The 19,432-nt window shown below is 44.7% G+C and overlaps 5 protein-coding genes across 13 annotated transcripts; 2 read left to right on the top strand and 3 right to left on the bottom strand.

Moving 5' to 3' along the window:
- The first annotated feature begins 60 nt into the window (after positions 1–60).
- Positions 61–5,813, top strand: LOC129589336 (phosphatidylinositol 4,5-bisphosphate 3-kinase catalytic subunit alpha isoform-like). The gene is made up of 15 exons (XM_055484047.1): positions 61–811; positions 1,112–1,321; positions 1,554–1,801; positions 1,887–2,111; positions 2,225–2,503; positions 2,585–2,848; positions 3,133–3,239; positions 3,301–3,382; positions 3,452–3,616; positions 3,695–3,798; positions 3,971–4,133; positions 4,192–4,289; positions 4,359–4,480; positions 4,579–4,657; positions 4,803–5,813. The coding sequence occupies exons 1-15, from the start codon at positions 466–468 to the stop codon at positions 5,515–5,517; spliced, it is 3,207 nt and encodes a 1,068-aa protein (XP_055340022.1). The 5' UTR covers positions 61–465; the 3' UTR covers positions 5,518–5,813.
- On the bottom strand, positions 5,784–8,275 carry LOC129589337 (galactoside alpha-(1,2)-fucosyltransferase 2-like). The gene is made up of 2 exons (XM_055484049.1): positions 7,345–8,275; positions 5,784–7,173 (listed from the first exon to the last, which is right to left on the bottom strand). The coding sequence occupies exons 1-2, from the start codon at positions 7,786–7,788 to the stop codon at positions 6,109–6,111; spliced, it is 1,509 nt and encodes a 502-aa protein (XP_055340024.1). The 5' UTR covers positions 7,789–8,275; the 3' UTR covers positions 5,784–6,108.
- A 627-nt stretch (positions 8,276–8,902) lies between these two features.
- On the bottom strand, positions 8,903–16,098 carry LOC129589396 (serpin B3-like). 2 transcript variants are annotated; one of them, XM_055484153.1, is made up of 3 exons: positions 14,880–16,089; positions 9,385–9,566; positions 8,903–9,224 (listed from the first exon to the last, which is right to left on the bottom strand). In XM_055484153.1, exons 1-3 carry the CDS (start codon positions 15,740–15,742, stop codon positions 8,950–8,952), a joined length of 1,320 nt encoding a protein of 439 aa, XP_055340128.1. In that variant the 5' UTR covers positions 15,743–16,089; the 3' UTR covers positions 8,903–8,949. The 2 variants fall into 2 exon arrangements, with proteins under 2 accessions (XP_055340128.1, XP_055340129.1); XM_055484154.1 differs by lacking the exons at positions 8,903–9,224; positions 9,385–9,566 and adding an exon at positions 9,838–14,818 and having other exon boundaries at positions 14,880–16,098.
- Positions 9,818–14,795, top strand: LOC129589395 (uncharacterized). Of its 8 annotated transcripts, none has more exons than XM_055484152.1 (2): positions 9,818–11,161; positions 11,246–12,005. In XM_055484152.1, exons 1-2 carry the CDS (start codon positions 10,021–10,023, stop codon positions 11,275–11,277), a joined length of 1,173 nt encoding a protein of 390 aa, XP_055340127.1. In that variant the 5' UTR covers positions 9,818–10,020; the 3' UTR covers positions 11,278–12,005. The 8 variants fall into 8 exon arrangements, 3 of the variants coding, with proteins under 3 accessions (XP_055340127.1, XP_055340126.1, XP_055340125.1); XM_055484151.1 differs by lacking the exon at positions 11,246–12,005 and adding an exon at positions 14,098–14,795 and having other exon boundaries at positions 9,820–11,203; XR_008690592.1 differs by adding an exon at positions 14,098–14,795 and having other exon boundaries at positions 9,843–12,962.
- Positions 16,099–16,288: 190 nt separating the features above from the next.
- LOC129589397 (leukocyte elastase inhibitor-like) lies at positions 16,289–18,706 on the bottom strand. The gene is made up of 4 exons (XM_055484155.1): positions 18,428–18,706; positions 17,543–18,338; positions 17,276–17,459; positions 16,289–16,934 (listed from the first exon to the last, which is right to left on the bottom strand). The coding sequence occupies exons 1-4, from the start codon at positions 18,484–18,486 to the stop codon at positions 16,669–16,671; spliced, it is 1,305 nt and encodes a 434-aa protein (XP_055340130.1). The 5' UTR covers positions 18,487–18,706; the 3' UTR covers positions 16,289–16,668.
- Between the last annotated feature and the right edge of the window lie 726 nt (positions 18,707–19,432).

Raw genomic sequence — 19,432 nt, 5'->3', positions numbered from 1 at the left:
ACTGTTAGCACCGGGTTACATGCAGCAGCTGATTGGTGAGCGGAGCGCGTCATCAAAATTCCCAACAACAACACTTTACAGTCTTTACCCAAAATCTTTGCAGATAATTAATTATTAGTTACTTGTCAACCTTAACAAAAGCGGATATTTATGAACGATTGACTGTTTTTCGTTCATTTTTACTTACAGTGAGATACGTTCAAGTATTGGAATGGATCTGCCATCATGATAGTACATAGTACTACATACCTATTACCTGTAATAAGCTTTTAGCTTTCAACTTTCTTATGATGACACCTTTTGCAGCTCGGTGGCGATGTGTTGTGCATCGTTACAGTGATCTGCGTGGGTTTTGGATTTGTTGTGCAATCTTTGAATACAAGCACTTGTATTGCAAGTTGCCATATTGAAACTGTACCTTTAGTTGGAAGGCCGTTTTCGGCCCGGAGGAGAAAGCAATCTGCAATGGCCGTAGCCTACGCGCCATGGCATAGAGAACAACTTGGAAGTCCAGATCAGTTGGATTGTCTCCTGCCAAATGGAATATACCTCTCCCTGGCCGTCGAGCGCCATACGACACTGGCGCACTTGAAAACACAGCTGTGGAAAGAAGCTCAGAGAAGTCCACTACATTATCTCTTAGATGAATTCACGGATTACATATTTGTGGGCATCACCACCGATGCGCCTTTCCGTCAGGAGTTTTTCGATGAATCTCGTCAGTTGACTGATTTGAGATTATTCTTGCCTGCACTGCAGTTAAAGGAAGTCGAAGGGAATCGCGAAGAGAAAAAAGCCAGCAACGAAATCGGTATGCTGCACTTGCAAAAGCAACATAGTTATTCCAATTGGAACTCGTACTTTGCAGTGTGTGCTGGAAATTATAAGACAGTTAGGCCGATTTGACGTCTTTTGATTTTAATAATTAGAAGAACTTAGTTTTCGCGTCTCCTTTTATTAATTTCGAGTTTTTCTTCGCATTTAAATCCATTATTAATTTTGTTGCCTGATGTTTGTCTTGTGCTTTCCAGTTCAGTGCATATGTCATATGTTAATCGGCAAATGCAAGGATCCGGATTGTGTATTAACGAGCGGTTTTGCTGTCTTGTAGGTGAAGTTTGTGGGATAAATATAGCAGATTTCAATGCATGGAACGAGCAGGAAGCCGTGGAGTATCGGCGAACACTTCTGAACGTTACCAAAGAAATTTCGGAATTTCGCGAAATGGGAGGAAAGAAAGCGCTTGCCTCATATTTTTACCCTTCGCAACTAGAAAGCGAAGAAACATTTAATAAAGACATGAAAAATTCCCTTGAAGGGGGTATGTAATATATTTCCCTTGAAGGAGGATTTTCTGTTTAGCGTTTTGAACTTTAAAGTACACACTAACCAGTAAGTAGTACAATATTGTACAGTGCTAACAATTTACGTTGATACATGGGCAGTATTTGTCGTTCCTGATGGTTTATTAATGTAAACATTTTATCCTCCTCATTTTATACTCTGTGGTAAAATTTATGCGATTATTTCTCCTCATTGTGGATTTTATGCAGATGTGGAAATTTTTTTGCTGCCTCCGATCTCCAAACGGCGCACCTCTCTGCGTATCCGAGTGAGTTACCGCGATATGCCCAGCGATGTGGTTTTCCGCTGTCTGCAGGAAGGGCTGCACGAGCTGGCCGACCCCAACGCGCTACCGTCCATGAGAACTTACGCCGAACGCAATTACGAGAATTATGTGCTGAAAGTGTGTGGTCGAGAGTCGTTCTTCTTACGAGGCAGCCCTTTCATTCAGTATAAGGTATGCAAACGGGCAGTTGCTTTTGCTGTTGAAACTCATTATTAAATTGCGCGAAAAATTTGCTATGTGATGTTTTTTTGTTCAGTATATTAGAAATAATCTTGTCTACAAGCGAGCAATCAAGTTGACGTTAGTCTGGAGGGAGGATCTTTTGAATGCCCTGGACCCATCTCCAGTTTCCCTGCCCAGCATTGCACGTAGACCACTTCCGGTGCCCGTCGTGAAAACGCAAAATTCTACGTGGCATTGTGATAGAAAATTCTCCGTGAAACCTACTGGTGTGATGAAGCTTGCCGGAACGGGCGAAAAGGTAATTGATAGTCAGATACTTAAGATTGATAATGGGTCTTCGAAAATTAGCCGCTTCTATTTTTCCGGATCAATATTCTCATATTGTTTGTGAATAACCTTTTCCATTGTCAGCTGTTCGTGCGAGCTGGCTTATATTGGGGAACGGAACCTCTCTGCCCAGCTCTTGATACGGAGCAGAAGCCTTTTAACGATCCCCGCTGGAAAGATCCGTTGAACTTTGACATCAAAATCAGCGATATTCCCCAGGCTGCCAAATTGTGCATTGCTGTTTGTGCCACTCTACCACGCAAACGGAAGGACAGAGGCGCCGAAGTAGGAAACACCTTAGCAGCGCCCTCCGCTGCTGTTGGACGCTCTGCGTCGTTGTCTCGCCCGAAAAAAGAGCAAATGGTAGGGATTGTTGTTTCCTTAATGGCTTTTGGTTTGTAGAAGCGTATATAGTTTTTGCAGTTCATGACGCGATAATTGCAGGATTATGTTGCGTTAGCATATGCTAACATAAACGTGTTCAATTGCCGGGGAGAATTGCTAAACGATCAGCTTACCATAGGATTATTTCCCACCTCCCGGGACTTTACGCATATTCTTAATCCCTGTGGTGTGACGGGTTCAAATGCCAATAAAGATTATGGATATTTGACCTTGCGTTTTGAACAAGCTGCTTTGGTATACCCGTTGCACGCAGCCGTATTAGCTTGTGCTGGAACGCCAACCGAAGTTTTTCCACCGGAAAATGTTCGTACAGAAGTTGACGTACAATATTCCCTTTACACGTTGTAGTTCAAAAATTTTGAATTCGTATTTTCATTTCTATGCAGCACTTTAACATAAACGCAATTTCGAATGAAGTACATATAGTAGCGTCGACTGGTATGTGTTTGTTATTTTATATTTCTGCGAGGTATTTTGACGCGCACGTACCTCCATTTCCACCGTTTGATCCGTTATGTTTGCCCTTTTCAGCCCGTAAGCTGCATTCGCTTTGCGCTGTTGCGAAGAAAATCATGTGATTTATGTAGGTGGAGAATCTTAACGCGGATGAACTCCAAGCCCTTCGATTACTGGCGAAAAAGGATCCGCTGTATGACCTGAGCGAACAGGAAAAGGAGATGTTATGGCGTTGTCGGTATGTCTACTGCCGGTGTGATTCGCTCTGTTTTTAAAATTATTCTGTCAATAAACAATAGAAAAAATTGCCCGGAAGTTCCAGAGTGTCTTCCAAAGTTACTAAGTGCGGTGCGTTGGTCGAATCGTTCAGAAGTGGGAGAGGTAAGGAATTTCTTTGCCGATTGTTGTTTAAGTAATAATTATGCCATTGAATGTTGTTGTATTTTGTAGTTGTATGCTCTGTTAACCCAGTGGCCATTTGTACCACCAGTAGTTGCCCTTGAACTCCTGGACTGTAAATATCCCGATTCTGAGATCAGAAAGTTTGCCATACGATCTTTGGACCGTGGGTGTACGGACTCAGAATTGGAGCGTTATCTCCTGCCTCTTGCTCAAGTCAGTTTTAGTCCGACGAAGCGCAGATGAAACAGCTAAGGCCAGAGAAGAATGCCAATTTAGCTGTTCGGTCTTTAGGTGTTGAAATACGAGCAGTATCTCAGTTCCCCCATCGCCGAATTTCTCCTTCGTCGGGGGCTTCAGAACAGGCGTATTGGGCAGCTGCTGTTTTGGTTGTTGAAGTGAGCACCCTCAATAATACTATGACTACTTGAGTCTTCTTCGCTCCGTCAGTATTAAGGTCCATGAGAGTTAACTTGCAGTCCTCGTTAATCACGCATTTTTTAAGATTGCTTCTGCATTAAATTTAGTCTGATTAGCGCTTATTTTTTGCAAAGTAATTGTTTGTTTTAGGGCCGAAATGCACGACAACTTTGTTTTTCAAAGATTTGGTTGCATTCTTGAAGCGCTGTGCCGTGGTAGTGGCGCTTACACCAAAGCACTCTGTCGGCAAGTGGCTGCCTTGAATAAACTACGGGATCTCAGTACGGCTGTGGTGCAAGGCGAGGAAGGAAAGGTACTGTGCCGCATAGAGATATCCATCGTAACGTTTATAATTCACTCTGTTCCCGCAGAAATACGTTATGGAACAGTTGAAAGTAGATGAAAATATCGCCTGCCTCCAGTGTTTTCCATCCCCGCTTGACTGCGACGACACACTAGGCGATTTAATGTAAGCCGTGGCTGTGAAAAAGGTGTATCTTACGGTGGCCAGTTTGAATTTCACCGGAAAAAATTTTAGTGCCGCGGAGTTCAAAGTTCTCGGATCTGCGAAACGTCCGTTGTGGCTTGTGTGGCACAATCCGGATCCCTTGGCAGATTTGTTTTACACTAAACATGCCATTATCTTCAAAAATGGTGATGGTAAGTATTAAATTCGGTTTTGTTTTGTGAGGTACACCAGCCATGGGGTACGTTCGTACGGGCGTACTGGACAATCCAACAAATCTTTTGCTTTATAGATCTCCGGCAAGATATGCTTACGCTGCAGGTTATGGCGTTAATGGACAATATCTGGCAGACCGAAGGATTGAATTTACGGTTGGTGAAAAGTTTAGTCGGTTTGCACTTTGTCGTGCAGAATAAAATCATCCAAGGCGACTATGAAAAGCGTTACACTTGCAATAAAAACCTAACCTTTCTGCTATTTAAGCAGTGGTTTACCAAATCCTCTTCCGTATCGTAGATTGATACCTTATGGATGTCTTCCCTCAGGAAAGAACATGGGTGTAATTGAAGTCGTGCGTAATTCAAAAACTGTCATGGCCATTCAGAAACAGAAGGGCGGTATGCGAGCAACTATGCAGGTGGATAATTTTGCTGTTTTTAAATGGTTGAAAGAAATGAATCAAGGTACATCGCAATATGAGAGAGCTGTGGATAATTTCACCGCCTCTTGTGCTGGATATTGCGTGGCCACTTTTATCCTGGGAATCGGCGACCGGCATCCGGATAACATCATGGTGACCGAATCCGGTCAAATGTTCCATATTGATTTTGGACATTTTCTTGGCCATTTCAAAAAAAAATTCGGAATAACTCGTGAGCGGGTGCCGTTTGTTTTGACACGCGACTTTATTAATGTAATTGCGAAGGGTTCCGAGTATCCAGAGCGTACAACGGAGTACGGCCGATTCAAGCAGCTGTGCTGCAATGCGTACAAGATAATGCGACGTAACGCTAATTTGCTCATTACACTTTTTGCCATGATGCTCTCTACCGGCATTCCAGAACTGCAGTCACTGGAGGATGTGGCGTATTTACGTAATACGTTGGCTGTAGACAAAACGGACGAGGAAGCGATGAATTACTTCGTGGAAAAACTGAACGAAGCGTTCGTGGATGCGTGGACCACCAAAGTTGACTGGTTTTTTCATGGAGTTAAGCATTTGAATACTTGACTGTGATAAATTTAAATGTTTTTGATTGCGATATTTTCTCAAAGACAGTTATTGCTGCTATGATGCAACTTGTATTACCGTAATGGATAAGTTATTTTGGGTGACAGGATTTTTGGATTCAATTTATTTTTTGAGTATTTTGTAGTTTATTCTTTTGCCAACCGGTGGATGTATTTTATTTTTGATTTTTCCCCGTCCATATTTGCCTGTTTTGTTCTGGAGTTTTCGGTATTTGTTTGTTCAGACTGCTGCGTGTACAAGTTTATTTATGGCAATCCAAATTAAAAACCGTATCGGTGAAAGTGGCGTTGTTTACGTATTAAGATTTCCGTTTGAATGATTTAGTTATAAGTACCCGAACATTAGTAACGAATAGTGCATTTGTGCTGAAATCGAGAACATTTCAGCAGTGCTATCAACTTCTTAATATTAATTAACCGGTGAAGTTAAATAAGAATTTTTTACAATGTGAACACATGCGCTGATAATGCGATGATACTCGTAATACTTGAAAAACCGTTGCGTCGTAAATTCGTATACGTAAGAGTCCGCGTCTCAGCGACAAATCGTGATATACTCGTAGGGACGTTTTCATATATACGCCGTCCATGATGGCATGAAATAATCCTCCACATTAAATAGCCTAGCCATTTCGCTACCGCTCCTTGGCCAATTTTTGAAGTAAAAGACACGTTTTGCATCGCTTAAGTAGGCTCCCCACCAACCAAATGTCCCAACGCTCAGCACAATGTGATCCATTAAGGTCAGCAATGCCATATCGACTTCCGGTGAACTGTTTTCCACAAAGAGAAAATTGGGGAAACCCGTAAACAACTCCCGACAGTAATCAATTTCGTTACTAACAACTATAAAAACAATCGAGTCGTAATCCTGGTGGAATCGAAGGACCGCTCGCAGGAGATATTCCTCGGACGCCGGTCGGTGTCCGTACTTTACTTGTACGCTAGTGGCCATGTCACCGCGACGAACGTGAATGCCGACTAAAGTTGGCAGTGAATCCGCCGAGCTATTACGCACATAATTATCAAATAACGGTTCAATAATTTTCAGTGTTCGATTGTAGACGTCTTCTTTGAAAGTAAAGAGCGACCGGATATCGTCACGATACGCGTTGAAGTATTTCCACGATTGCAAATATCCGTCAGTAATAACATTTTTATCTATTGAGATATTCGTCAATGAGGGCGTATATTTTCCAGCTGATATCTCACGCAGCGTAACATTTTGGATCGCTTGCTGATCGTCACTTCCGACAAAGGTGGACATGTTTAATCGCTCCAAAGAAAAATTGGCGAAATGTTGATTGGCCCAGGAATAATCGAACAGTACCACCGGAACACGATGGGTCGTTCGGGATATTCCGAAAGCCGAGGCAATCATGAACATCCAGTTGCCGAGTCCGCCTTGGCTCTGGAAATTGCACGCAAGCATCAACGGGGTTTGGTTTTTTCTCGAATATTCGGAAACGATTTGTGAAGTGGTGATTTGGTGAGAAGTGGACCGTGAGAGATGCTGACCAATTCGTAGCCGCAGTCGTGCCATTGTGACACCAAAAATGTTGGCGGGTGAAAGGTCAACATAACTTGACAGTACTGAGTCCATGGGGTGTTCCTGACGATTGAGATCGTCCAAACCCTTTTTAATAAAAGTATACATTCAGGCTTAAAATTGCAGTTAATGTTAAATGCCAACATAATACATGTAGTATGGAAATAATCAAAATGTAAAACAAATTCTGTATCATCATTTACACACGCCTAAATCTACAGTCAGGGATGCAGTCATGTTTATAAGTGCGAGTATTACCTCATCAGTCAGAGCAACTTTGTTGTCGTCATATAGCAATGTCAGGACCGGCTTTAAATCGTCGACAGCACTTGCTAATTGATCTGTCGGCAGTTTTGGATTAAAGTGTTCTTCCTGTGAATGCGAACTGGGTAAAGTAGAACTCGCCGAAGGCGAGATGACTTGCCTGTCTGATTCGGCATTTATCGCAGCGGAAACATTGCTCAGTATCCGCATCGGCGAAAGCGGCGCATCGGTGATTAGCACAGCAACGTTACCGTTGTGATAATGCATCGGCTCATTCTTGGCAGTTTTTTCTGAAAACTGCAAGGCTTGTAACGGGATCAGATTGATAAACCGTTGTCTGGAGTCGGTGAGGAGTGTTATCGACGATATGAATACGATTAACATTAAAGCAAAACTGCACGACAAAATGATCCATGTCATGCGGCAACGCAAAGCCATTTATGTGGTTTAATTTCCCAATATCGATTATAGACAGATCACCAGAAAAAATTAATTAAGACGATTCAGAAATGAATGCTGATGGCTTATTGCACTTACCAAAATCATGGCTAGCATAAAAAATTATTTTTTTGGTTGTATATGAAACATGATAATTGTTACTACTGAAACAGAACGAAATAATATTATATCCCGTATAGCTGGTTAATGGCCGAGGCACGATCCATGGATCACCGGCGATTCCATGAAGTACAGCAAGACAACAAAATTTTCAAGATGGCGAGCTGAGGTTAATTTAGCTCTGAACATGGATTTAACTTACTATAAAATCTGATAAAAATAAATTTTTTCAGGATCATATGTTCCACCACATCACAGCGTATTGAAAGCAAAAATATAATGCAGTGAAATTAGTAAAACGTGTATCAATAATAAACTTAAGACACCGGCAATCACACTATGAGCATATTTCCTTTCAACAAATACAACTATAATTATTTCATAACTCGCACATTTACGTAAGCGTTCTCTACGGCATACGGATATAGTCTGGACTGGACTGCTCATTAATAACTGTGTGGTTGGTTTTCACAGTTTCTCGTGTGTTGACCGAAATTTCCGAACGTCATTGAACTAGCTTTTACCTCAGAAACATAAAAGTACCTGTTTACGCATTTCCTTTTCAAACGGACAACACGAAAAGTTATCAACAGTTTACTCAGCAGTTCTGCTTTGATTTTTTCAACAATTTCAAAGTGCCGCAGCCGGCATATGTATGTGCGTCAGATTGTCACATATTTTTATTAACTATGGAGACAAAAAAACAGAAGTGACAGATTCAAATCTTTCAGTCTAATTGTTTCAGACAGATTTGCTAACTGCTACGCACACGGTATGATATGTAAACTGATACGCTCACTAATACGGATTCATTAATGTACAACAGTAGGCTGGATTAGACTGACATTATAACACCGTACGTATTGACGATATTGTACATTGCTAGCTGTGACTTTAAATCAAAAGATGGCAGAACACTCTGGCGAGTAGAAAATTTTTATCACCGGTGCACAATGAAAAATGGATTGTTTTCACTGCTCAAGAGCAGACTATCTTCTTTCAACCAGATGATACGAAAGACTCGTACGGTGCGAGTTAACGTTATGGGTTGGCAACACATCCAACAAAGCAGTAAAGATGGCTCTTGTTGTGACGCACAGAAATGAGGAAAGGATAGTCTGCTTTGAATTCTTCGGCCGGCGGGCCGCTGTTGTCTTTCTGGCTGGTCTTTGGAGACGCTTTCAGAAATGCAAAGGCACTTTTTCTGCCGGTGCCGGGCGTACCCGGACTGTTTCCGCTGCCGGCTTCGGCTGCCCGAGAATGCACTTCGCGGTAGCGAGTGTTCTTGAACGCAAACGTACCGTCTTCATCCACTTCTGTAATCACGAAGACACTTTCGATTCTTTATTTTTAGTTTACATCGCTTAAACACAAGATGAGTGGGTTGTGCTCTAATTCTAATTCAGTTACTGTACTATGAAAAAGTACCAAAATTTCCAAGTTTTCTCAAGCAGAGTAGACGTTAGCGGCACTTACGAATGGCGCATTTGTGAATTCCTTCGGAAATTTTCAGACCTTGAGGCGTCATTTGGTTAAGTCCCGTGTCGCTCAAGAAAATATCCCGAATTCCGATACTGTTAAACAGTGTTTTGATGTCGTAGCTGCATTCGATGAAAAATTTTGGAATCGTAATATCCGTCAGTTTCATGCGTCGTTGCCTGTAGTACAGAATATTTTGCTCAGCACATACATGGTTAATTGAAGTTAGCGTTTAATCGCTAACTTGTTTTAACGATGCGAGAGAAACGCCGGCAAGAGCTACTCTCTTTCTGCACAGGACATTAAAGATTAGCCGCCGGACTTTGAGCGAACCGACAGATGCATTTTCTCTTCCTTCCTGGAATGTAGCACCAGCATGTGTGCCAGCGAATCGCCTGCCTTTCCTGTGCGGACGGTGTGCAAACTGCCTTTTGCCTACGGACTACCTAACCGTCAGTTCTATCTCACGCTGGCCTAGTTGTATTTATCGCATTGGTGTTTTTCGGCATGTGCGAGTCCTTTGCCTGTTATCCTCACTTTTCGTGTGTGTCAAAATTGGATGTTGATCATTGAAAGTTAACGTTGCAATTTTCCTGTTATCGTTGTTGTCAGCATTGTGTTTTCACATAAAGCATGACTGGACGGCGCGGTAGGAGATCCAATGCGCCGGGACCGCCTGCGACACGGCCAGCTCGCGGCCGTCCGCGTGCGCGCGCGAACCCTATTACCCGTCCGACGGCATCTGGTGGAAGTACTGGCGCGGGAAGCACAGGAGATCTGGATTCTCAGATTGCCATGGCAAGGCAGCATTTGCAGTCGTTGTTAGCGCAGAAGGATGCGGACGTCATCCCTGTCTTGTCGACATCGGAGGCCCCACCACCACAGCCTCCACAGCCACCACCGACGGAAACGACTATGCTGCTTCAGCTCATGATGAATCAGCAGAATCAGCTTGTCCAGCTTACTCAGAAGGTCAACGAGGCCCAGGCGGCGCCATCCACCAGCACCGGAGCGAGTAACAGTAAGAAACCGCCACCGTTGCCGGCTGGGTTCCCAATTGTCAGTGAGAAATGTCTTGAAGAACTGTACGATCTTACGGTGAACGTTGACTTAGATAAATTGCTTAGAGCAAATACCATCATGTCGCCGATTCAGGGAGAAGCTAAATTCGAGATTAGGGATGGAAACTTTATTCTTTCTGATTCAAAGCCGAAGAAGATTACGATTACCTCGTTCACTCTGTGGAACGAAGCATTTATTGTGTTTCGCCGTGTGCGCAGTTATTACTATCCCGCTCTTCAGCAACCGCTCGATTCTTACCATACGATTATGACTGAAATGGCAGGTGTCTACCTGCCGCCAGTGTGGTTGGAGTATGATAAGACTTTTCGTGCCTGCCGCATCCGTGATGTCACTAACCATGATCAGTGGAACCTGCTGGATCGAAACTTGCTGGACCGCTGTATAGCCAGGCATCCGCTTCGCGCTCATCTGCCATTATGTCGCGACTGCAGCATTGCGGACCATACAGATCAGGACTGCCCGAAAAAGCTCCAGATCACTGCACAGGGACAGAAAGACGCAAAGGGGGATCGGCCCTTTCGACACATCCCGCCAGACTTGTGCAGGAACTGGAACAACGGGAGATGCACCAACGGTTCGAACTGCCGCTTCAAGCACTTGTGTGGAACATGCAGGGCGGCCGACCACACCGTCCACGAGCACGATTCAGCCCAGCATAAGCCTGCCAGTAGTACTAACGCCAAGGCCGGAGGTGGCGACGCCCGTTTCCGACGAGAGACTCGCTGAATTACTGGTAGAGCATGATGACCGTGAGGCTGTGTGTTTTCTATTGCAGGGTTTCAGGTTTGGCTTTGCAATCGGATATAACGGCCCACAAGTACGCCGGTTTACCGCAAACGCACGTTCAGCACTCCAAGATCCACAGGTCATCACCGCAATGATCATGAAGGAGGTGCAAGCCAATCATGCAAGGGGTCCATTTAAAGTGCAGCCACATCCGAATTTTGTTGTGAATCCACTTGGGCTGCGCCCGAAGCGACCGTCAGGCCATCGAGTTATTATGGATCTGTCGCAACCATTCGGACTGAGCGTGAATGATTTTATTCCGAAAGATAAGTATTCGCTAACTTACGTAGGCGTAGATGATGCAGTTAAAATGGTGATGTTTCATGGGCGGGGATCGTTAATGGCAAAAGTAGACATTGAGAGCGCATTTCGTAATTTACCAGTCAGGCAGAGCGATTGGCATTTGCTGGGATACGAATGGGAAGGGCAGTTTTACCATGATGTAGTAGTCCCGTTCGGTTTACGTTCAGGCCCGTATTTGTTCGACACCTTTGCCCGCATGCTCGAGTGGATATTCAAAAAGTGTACGGGAAGTGATACGTTTCTTCATTTTTTGGACGATTTTTTCATGTGCGGTAAAGCAGCAAGTTGGGCATGTGGGCGGTTAGTAATGCAGGTTCAGTCAGTGTGTAAGTATTTGGGTGTTCCGATCAATGAGAAAAAGTTGGTGGGTCCGGCTACGGTAATTGAATTTCTCGGTGTAGAGATCAACAGTGAAAGCTTTACCTTATCTGTATCGGCCGCTCGTTTAGCAGAGTTAACAGAGTTACTCGAAAGCTTTTCCGCATGTACGCAATGCACAAAACGGGAACTTTTGAGCTTGATTGGTAAGCTGTCATTTGTGACGAAATGTATACCGGCCAGCCGAATATTTTTGAGACGCATGATTCAACTGAGCTGCAAGGTGAATCGGCTGTATCACCGGATTACACTGACGGAGGGATTCCGTCGTGATGTTGCGTGGTGGAGGGAGTTCTTACCGGCATGGAACGGGACGGCCGGCTTTGTACAACCAGAATGGTTACCGGCAAGCGTACTACATCTGTACACTGACGCGGCAGGAGCGATAGGTTTTGGAGGCACGCTCGGTAATGAGTGGTTCCAGGGCGCGTGGCCGGGTTGGCTGCTAAAAGTGAACCCACCGATAACGTTTCTGGAAATGTACCCAATCTATGTAGCGTGCGTTATTTGGAATGAACAGCTGTGCGGAAAACGAGTGCTTTTTCATTGCGATAATACAGCGACAGCTCAGACATGGTCAGCTGGCAGTTGTAGGAACCCAGCGGTGATGGAGCTCATACGCAGAATTCACTTTGTTACGGCGCGGTTTAATTTTATTATTAGAATTACGCACATCGCTGGCGTTGATAATAGCACTGCTGACGCATTGTCTCGATTCCAGTTGCAACGTTTTCGTCAGCTCCATCCTTCAGCGGACGCCAACGGTATGTCGGTACCGGATCTGCTTACACGGCTGAAACCATTCCTCATCGGAAAGGAGCCTCCCATAACAACCTCGACGCCGGCGCTCTTTTCGCCGCCGGAGTGGCTACTTCTACCCGAAGAGCTTACGCAATTGGAGAGCGAAGTTTCGAGCAGTTTTGCAGATCAGCAATGAAACAACCATGGCCAGCCACTCCGGAAACAGTCGAAGATTATGTGGCATACTTGTTCAACCGGAAGTCGTCATCGTCAACTATAAATGTGTATGTAGCCGCTGTTGCCAGACGTCACATATCGCAGAAATTGGCCGATCCCACAGCCAACCCCAGACTGAAGCAGATTGTGGCAGGCGCCCGCCGACTGACTGGAACGCAACCGGATCAACGACTTCCGGTCACTTTTCAGTTGTTGGGACGCCTTCCAAGCCGATTACATCTAACCTTCCCCACACAATACGACCAACAGATGATTTGGGCCGCTTTCACGATGGCTCATCATTTCCTGCTGCGAGTGTCGGAACTGACATCGCCATCACCGACAATGTTTGAGATGTCTGCCACTCTCCTGCTCCAAGACGTGCGTTGGAACGACTCTATGCTGCAGCTTTCCATCAAGCAGTCGAAAACAGACCAGCAAAAGAAGGGAGCTACGCTGTCTTTGACAGCTTGCGAAGCTCCGATCATCCACAGCGCCTGTGTCACATATGCCCAGCAGCGTCAGCATCGACAGCCTTCTGATTTGCCATTTTTTATCCTTAGCAGCGGCCGCTTCCTCACGCGGATTGACCTTACACGGGCACTGAAGACGACCCTTCCTGATGGGGAGGACCGCGCCCGCTATTCATCCCATTCTTTTCGAATTGGCGGCGCCACTTCGGCTGCCGCCGATGGCCTGTCAGCTGACGCCATATGTGAACGGGGACGGTGGAAATCGTCCTCGTTTAAGCGTTACATCCGCCCGCAACGTCTGCGCGTACCATTCTTGTTTGGGGCTCCCCTCACTCGCGCTGCTCTCTCGCTATGGTACGCACAGAACCGCACCGGAAGGCAGCCGCAACATCCTGGCCACGTATCAGGATCCAGCTCACTCCCTGGCCACGAATCAGGGTATCACCTGGCCACGAATCAGGTGTCTTCGACCCCTGACCACGAATCAGGGGGTCACCTGGCCACGGACCAGGTGACACTGCTCGCGATAACACGTATACGCTCCTTCCGGTGGCCGAGCATGTTCTGACGTTTTCCACGAGACTCCGCGGCCGAGCCGAGGCTGGCCATATGCCCCAAAACCATGTCGGCGTTTCTCGAATACATCGTTAATTGAAGTTAGCGTTTAATCGCTAACTTGTTTTAACGATGCGAGAGAAACGCCGGCAAGAGCTACTCTCTTTCTGCACAGGACATTAAAGATTAGCCGCCGGACTTTGAGCGAACCGACAGATGCATTTTCTCTTCCTTCCTGGAATGTAGCACCAGCATGTGTGCCAGCGAATCGCCTGCCTTTCCTGTGCGGACGGTGTGCAAACTGCCTTTTTGCCTACGGACTACCTAACCGTCAGTTCTATCTCACGCTGGCCTAGTTGTATTTATCGCATTGGTGTTTTTCGGCATGTGCGAGTCCTTTGCCTGTTATCCTCACTTTTCGTGTGTGTCAAAATTGGATGTTGATCATTGAAAGTTAACGTTGCAATTTTCCTGTTACCCGCCTTCCCAACCCTTTAGCAATTAACTCTTGTCTTGTTGACTTCGTTAGTTATAGCAGCACCAGTGTGAAACTCATTAAAGGCCATTCCTCACTCGCGCTGCTCTCTCGCTATGGTACGCACAGAACCGCACCGGAAGGCAGCCGCAACATCCTGGCCACGTATCAGGATCCAGCTCACTCCCTGGCCACGAATCAGGGTATCACCTGGCCACGAATCAGGTGTCTTCGACCCCTGACCACGAATCAGGGGGTCACCTGGCCACGGACCAGGTGACACTGCTCGCGATAACACGTATACGCTCCTTCCGGTGGCCGAGCATGTTCTGACGTTTTCCACGAGACTCCGCGGCCGAGCCGAGGCTGGCCATATGCCCCAAAACCATGTCGGCGTTTCTCGAATACATCGTTAATATCGCTACAGAAATTACTCACATAAATTAAGTAATTAACCTGATCAAATTACTGTATTACCGTACATGTGTAACTGTTTCCAGTTTATCTGCATCGATGTCAGTTGTTGAATGGATTTGGCTTTCGTTGGGATTGTTAGGAGCAATGAAGCGGTGTTCTGATAAAATGGGATCTCTACCATTTTAATTCCGGCGTGTTCGTCACAAGAGTAAGGAACTGTTTGGCGCATATTCATATACTGCACTTGTTTGGTCTTTCCGTTGTCCAATCGGAAAGGCCCCCAGAATGTGCGACTGCGTTCAAACGGTGTGTCCCATCCGGCCCGAAAATGGGCGGCCGAGGCGATTACGGCCCGCGGTCCGTTGTACTGGGCGTCAATCAGGCCTTCGGGAACCGACACATCGAATCGGCTCTCGATCTTCTCCTTCAGCCACGATTCAATGGCCTTCTCGCCTTCGTGTTTACTGAAATTCAGCTCCAGCTTCTCAATATCAATGTTCAGATTGCGATTGATAAGATCCGCAAATTCCCTTTGGATATCAACACTGCTTTGGACGATGATCTTCGTAGCCAAAACCATCTGAAAGTACTGAGCTGCCAGTTCTTCCGCCTGTTCAGTGGCCTCCTGGTCATTCCCGTCGCGGAATTTTGTTAGTGTTTTGATGGCCGCGCGGAACGCCATTAACACATTTTTGGCGTCATCGTTGCCTTCGAATAAATCTCCAAAGCGCAGCAACGATTCCAGTTGCCGATGTGCTGGCTCGCCTTTTGATCCGTAGTACAGGAGCGCCGCTACGGCCGTTACGGCAAAAGGGCTTATGATGGTGTTTTCTTCCTCGTTGGATTTTGACTCCTTCAGCTTCAGATCTCGAGCAGCAATAAACAGCTTACTAGTCATGGCATCGAGTGGCTTTCTCAAATAATCCATTTTCAATGGCGTACGTAACTAAATGCCTTTAAACAATCTGTTTGACTGAAATATATTAATTTTACAATTTCCTCGTTAACGTCGTACACAGTGGCGATTCTGCAGTATACCGTAGGTAAGTACTGTAATCCTGCTGCACTACCGGGCGCATCAGACTACCGACGTGCTGTGTTTGAAGTCACAAATCCTGTGGTATGATAAATTATTAGCAGAATGATCATCACAGTTTTCGCAGCAGCCATAAACCAACGAGATTTCATGGTTTAAGGGCAGCAGTTGTGTTCGTTACATAGCCGGGAGAGGAAGGACACGTGGCGCTTATGGCCAGAATATCTGTACAACACAAGTGAATAGAACAAATTACTGTTTCTAAAAAAATCTTAAGATTTGCACAGAGTTTCGGCTTCCGGCAGTGCGTTATTGTGCCCCAAACCATTAACTGAACTAATAAGCATTGTGAACTAATTTAATTTTCGAAGAAATGCCCAGTTCGGGAAAATATGCCTTATTACTGAAGGTGAGTAAGTGTATACTGATGTACACGACGTGCGCAGTCATATGGCGCTTATTTATTATTGCTTTTGTATTTACAGAGCACTAATGATAAGAAGCTTACAATTAGAATCACAACCGTGTACACATAATTTTTTCCGTTAAGGTACTGTACGAACACCATACAAGCCATCCATCCTCGTCGTTTTTGCTTGTTAAGACTGTGAAAAAAAGCACGGTTTCATGTCAGCAGCCGGCCAGCCGCTAATCGAAATTTGCGGTATCAGTATGAGAATTTCAGTGCACCGGACTTCTTATACTCGTACAAAAATTAAAACTCTTCTTGACGCCACAGGCGGTATTCGTAAGCTTCCAACAAGGGTATGGTTAATAACGGTGCATTCACGATTTTCGCAGGGCTTTCTACGTACCATTTACGGAGACATGACACAACCGGAAAACACAAAAAGTGCCGCTTTGTTATGCCTTACGGCAACCAAAAACGGTCTGTCTGCTTTGAATTCTTCGGCTTGTGGACCGGTTGCTGTCTGAGGCTTGCCTTTGGAAAAAAACGGTAAAGAAGCGGTAATCTTTTTCGGTAGCGGCTCATTGGGCTGCTTGGATGGCGGTGCAGGGCTGCTGTCGTCCACTTGTTGCGTGTAATCAATGTCGGATTGGAAAGTTCCATCTTCGTCAACTTCTGCACATTTATAATAATTACAGCAACATTCAGTTATTTGCATAATGATACAGCAACTAACTACTTTAATTCTAACTGCTTTTGAAACTAATTTGCTTTTCTTAGGCAACGAGGCATTATTACGTTAAAAGACTTAATTGGCATAAATTTAATTTACGCCATATTAGGAGAAGTATGCACATACTGTATTATACTACCCTATAGAGTGAGCGGTTATATTAATTATTGTACGTGTCAGTCACTAAATAAAAAACATATATGTGCAGCCATTCGTAGAAGTGTGCTGATTCATATTTAGATTTTACTAACAAATCTGTTAATGTTAATGTACCAGTACATACGTATGGCGCATTTGTGCAGTCCCTCCGATATGCGGAGATTCTTCTCAGAGGAAAACTTCAGCAACTCTGTTGTATCGTGCAGGATCTCTTTGAATCCGGCATGATTTAGCAGCGTCCGAAGATCGAAGGTGTTGTGAATAAAAAATCTTGGCAGCGTCAGATCAACTAATTTCATTCGGCGCCGCTGCAATTACAGTTTGCAACCATTATGGTATTGGTATCTGCACTACTCGTATTTATATAATATATTTAAGCGATCATTCGTACCATGTGTAGCGAGGTGAAGACGCTGTTGCTGACTTTTTGCAGCATCTCCGCTAACGGTGTGCTGCGTTTTGACGGTATCGTTAAAACCAGAGAGGCGCCGTTGGCGTAATACGGAATTTCGATCATTTTGATGCCGAAAGTCTCATCCTCAACATATGGAAAAGTATTTTTCATGTTCATAAACCACACGTCTTTATTCTTGCCGCTATCGAGTTTAAAAGATCCGCGATAGCTTGCTTCTGGATTGAAAGGAGTCTCCCATGATCCGCGGAAATGCGCGGCCGACGCGATTATTGCGCGCGGACCAGTGTACGTCGGATCAATCAGATTGTGCGGAATATGAGCCGAGAACCGGTTAGCCAGCTTCTGGCGCAGCCATTTCTCAATTTCCGCTTTTCCCAGCTCGACATCGTCCTTAAATTGTAGTCGTTCCACGTTGATCATCAAATTCCGTTCGATGGAAGACAAAAAATCTGCTTGTAAATCAATATCTTGTTGGACAAATATTTTATTATGGATAATCATGTGAAAGTCGCGCGCTTTGTTATCAGCGGCGCCATGTCGACTTTCCATTTCTTTGATTTTTGTCAGGATTTTTGTGGCACAACGGAATGCCATCAAGACCATTTTGGCCTCTGCCCGTCCATCGAACATATCCTCAAAACGCAAAATATTCTCCATTTGCCGATTGGCTGATGTTCCTTCTGAGGCGTAATACAGCATCGTAACGGCCGAGGTCACCGCGAAAGGGCAAATAACAACGTTGCCCTGTTCCCCGGCTTTGGATGTCATATCCCTGCACACCAGAAGATGCACCGTCAAGCATGTTTTTCACAACTATAACTTGACCACTTTTACCGAAAAACTGGTAATGTTCGTACTGACCTTGCCGCCAAAAACAGACGTAATGTCATCGTTTCCAACGGTTTCCGGAGCTGCTCCATGGTTAGGTGGATAAAAAGCAAAATAACAGTAAAAATTATCTGGTTTTCCAAAGATGCGTTGAACAGCTGATGAAATAACTTTTGTAGTAAGGTGCTTATTCACAACTTTGCTGCGCTCTGAAACGAACAATAATATGTGGTGGCATGTCGAGCCCCGCGGACACAATAAAGTGTATACAGTTGTAGCGGATGGGCCAACGTTTGAAGATTTTTTCGACGGAATTTGTATGCTATTCCTAATTTCCTAGACCATTTTGCCTGCGGGTCGCCGAACCTAGCTGCAATACACAGGAAATTGCTCACAGTTATAATCACACAAAATTTTAGATCAAAGATAATTGTCAGTTAACAACAGACATTATTCCGCACAATGGCAATGCGCAACATCTGACTCACAAGCATTCGCTCATCAGTCATCACTGAAACATTTGCCCATCGGGGTGTACAGGTAGACGCAAAACGGTGTAGGCCATTTCTGTAACTTATTGTTAGGCCATAGGCCAGCGAAATATACCTTCTTATTATTAGTGCTGCGATAATTTGGTTTCTCCCAGTGCTCGGTTAAAAGAGACAACCTGCATATTTAAAAAAAAAACATGTTTATTGTCTGTTTTGTCGTAGTACTGTATGTGTATGGTAGTATGTGTGGAATGGGCAAATACGGTACACACTACACATGCATATTATTATTATTATTCCTGTGAATTTCCAGCCGACTATATTACTAGTATCTGCTTTATTTACAAGCGAAACCTTTAAACAAATCTTGATTTATGAGAGCTCAGATATAAGTGATTCGGTGACATGAAGCAGTTTGAGCCATCATACATTATTTTTTTGTCTGAAACGACATTAGAATCTACCGGTATACCTGCTCAACATGTGAAATGTGTATGTATTACTTATTCGCATAATATACTCTAACCGCTGAAGTTTCTTTAACGGA

The sequence above is a fragment of the Paramacrobiotus metropolitanus genome, unplaced genomic scaffold, assembly GCF_019649055.1.
Source record: "Paramacrobiotus metropolitanus isolate TYO unplaced genomic scaffold, Prichtersi_v1.0 Parri_scaffold0000034, whole genome shotgun sequence".
NCBI classification, from domain to species: domain Eukaryota; kingdom Metazoa; phylum Tardigrada; class Eutardigrada; order Parachela; family Macrobiotidae; genus Paramacrobiotus; species Paramacrobiotus metropolitanus.
The sequence above is the reverse complement of the archived record's forward strand: the minus strand, read 5'-3'. Positions and strand labels throughout refer to the sequence as shown.

Bases quoted from the DNA above. Each gene is read 5' to 3' on its own strand.
- LOC129589336 (XM_055484047.1), top strand. From the start codon at position 466: ATGGCCGTAGCCTACGCGCCATGGCATAGAGAACAACTTGGAAGTCCA. The intron at 3,617-3,694 runs GTCAGTTTTAGT...TTCGGTCTTTAG, and splicing joins ATCTCCTGCCTCTTGCTCAA to GTGTTGAAATACGAGCAGTA. The intron at 4,134-4,191 runs GTACTGTGCCGC...CTGTTCCCGCAG, and splicing joins TGCAAGGCGAGGAAGGAAAG to AAATACGTTATGGAACAGTT.
- LOC129589337 (XM_055484049.1), bottom strand. From the start codon at position 7,788: ATGGCTTTGCGTTGCCGCATGACATGGATCATTTTGTCGTGCAGTTTT. The intron at 7,174-7,344 runs GTAATACTCGCA...TTTATTAAAAAG, and splicing joins AAGTTGCTCTGACTGATGAG to GGTTTGGACGATCTCAATCG.
- LOC129589395 (XM_055484150.1), top strand. From the start codon at position 11,348: ATGATCATGAAGGAGGTGCAAGCCAATCATGCAAGGGGTCCATTTAAA.
- LOC129589396 (XM_055484153.1), bottom strand. From the start codon at position 15,742: ATGGATTATTTGAGAAAGCCACTCGATGCCATGACTAGTAAGCTGTTT. The intron at 9,567-14,879 runs GTACGGTAATAC...TCTGTACTACAG, and splicing joins AACTGGAAACAGTTACACAT to GCAACGACGCATGAAACTGA. The intron at 9,225-9,384 runs GTAAGTGCCGCT...TCGTGATTACAG, and splicing joins AATTCACAAATGCGCCATTC to AAGTGGATGAAGACGGTACG.
- LOC129589397 (XM_055484155.1), bottom strand. From the start codon at position 18,486: ATGGAGCAGCTCCGGAAACCGTTGGAAACGATGACATTACGTCTGTTT. The intron at 18,339-18,427 runs GTCAGTACGAAC...TCTGGTGTGCAG, and splicing joins CGTCTGTTTTTGGCGGCAAG to GGATATGACATCCAAAGCCG. The intron at 16,935-17,275 runs GTATGTACTGGT...ATAAATGTGCAG, and splicing joins ACTGCACAAATGCGCCATAC to AAGTTGACGAAGATGGAACT.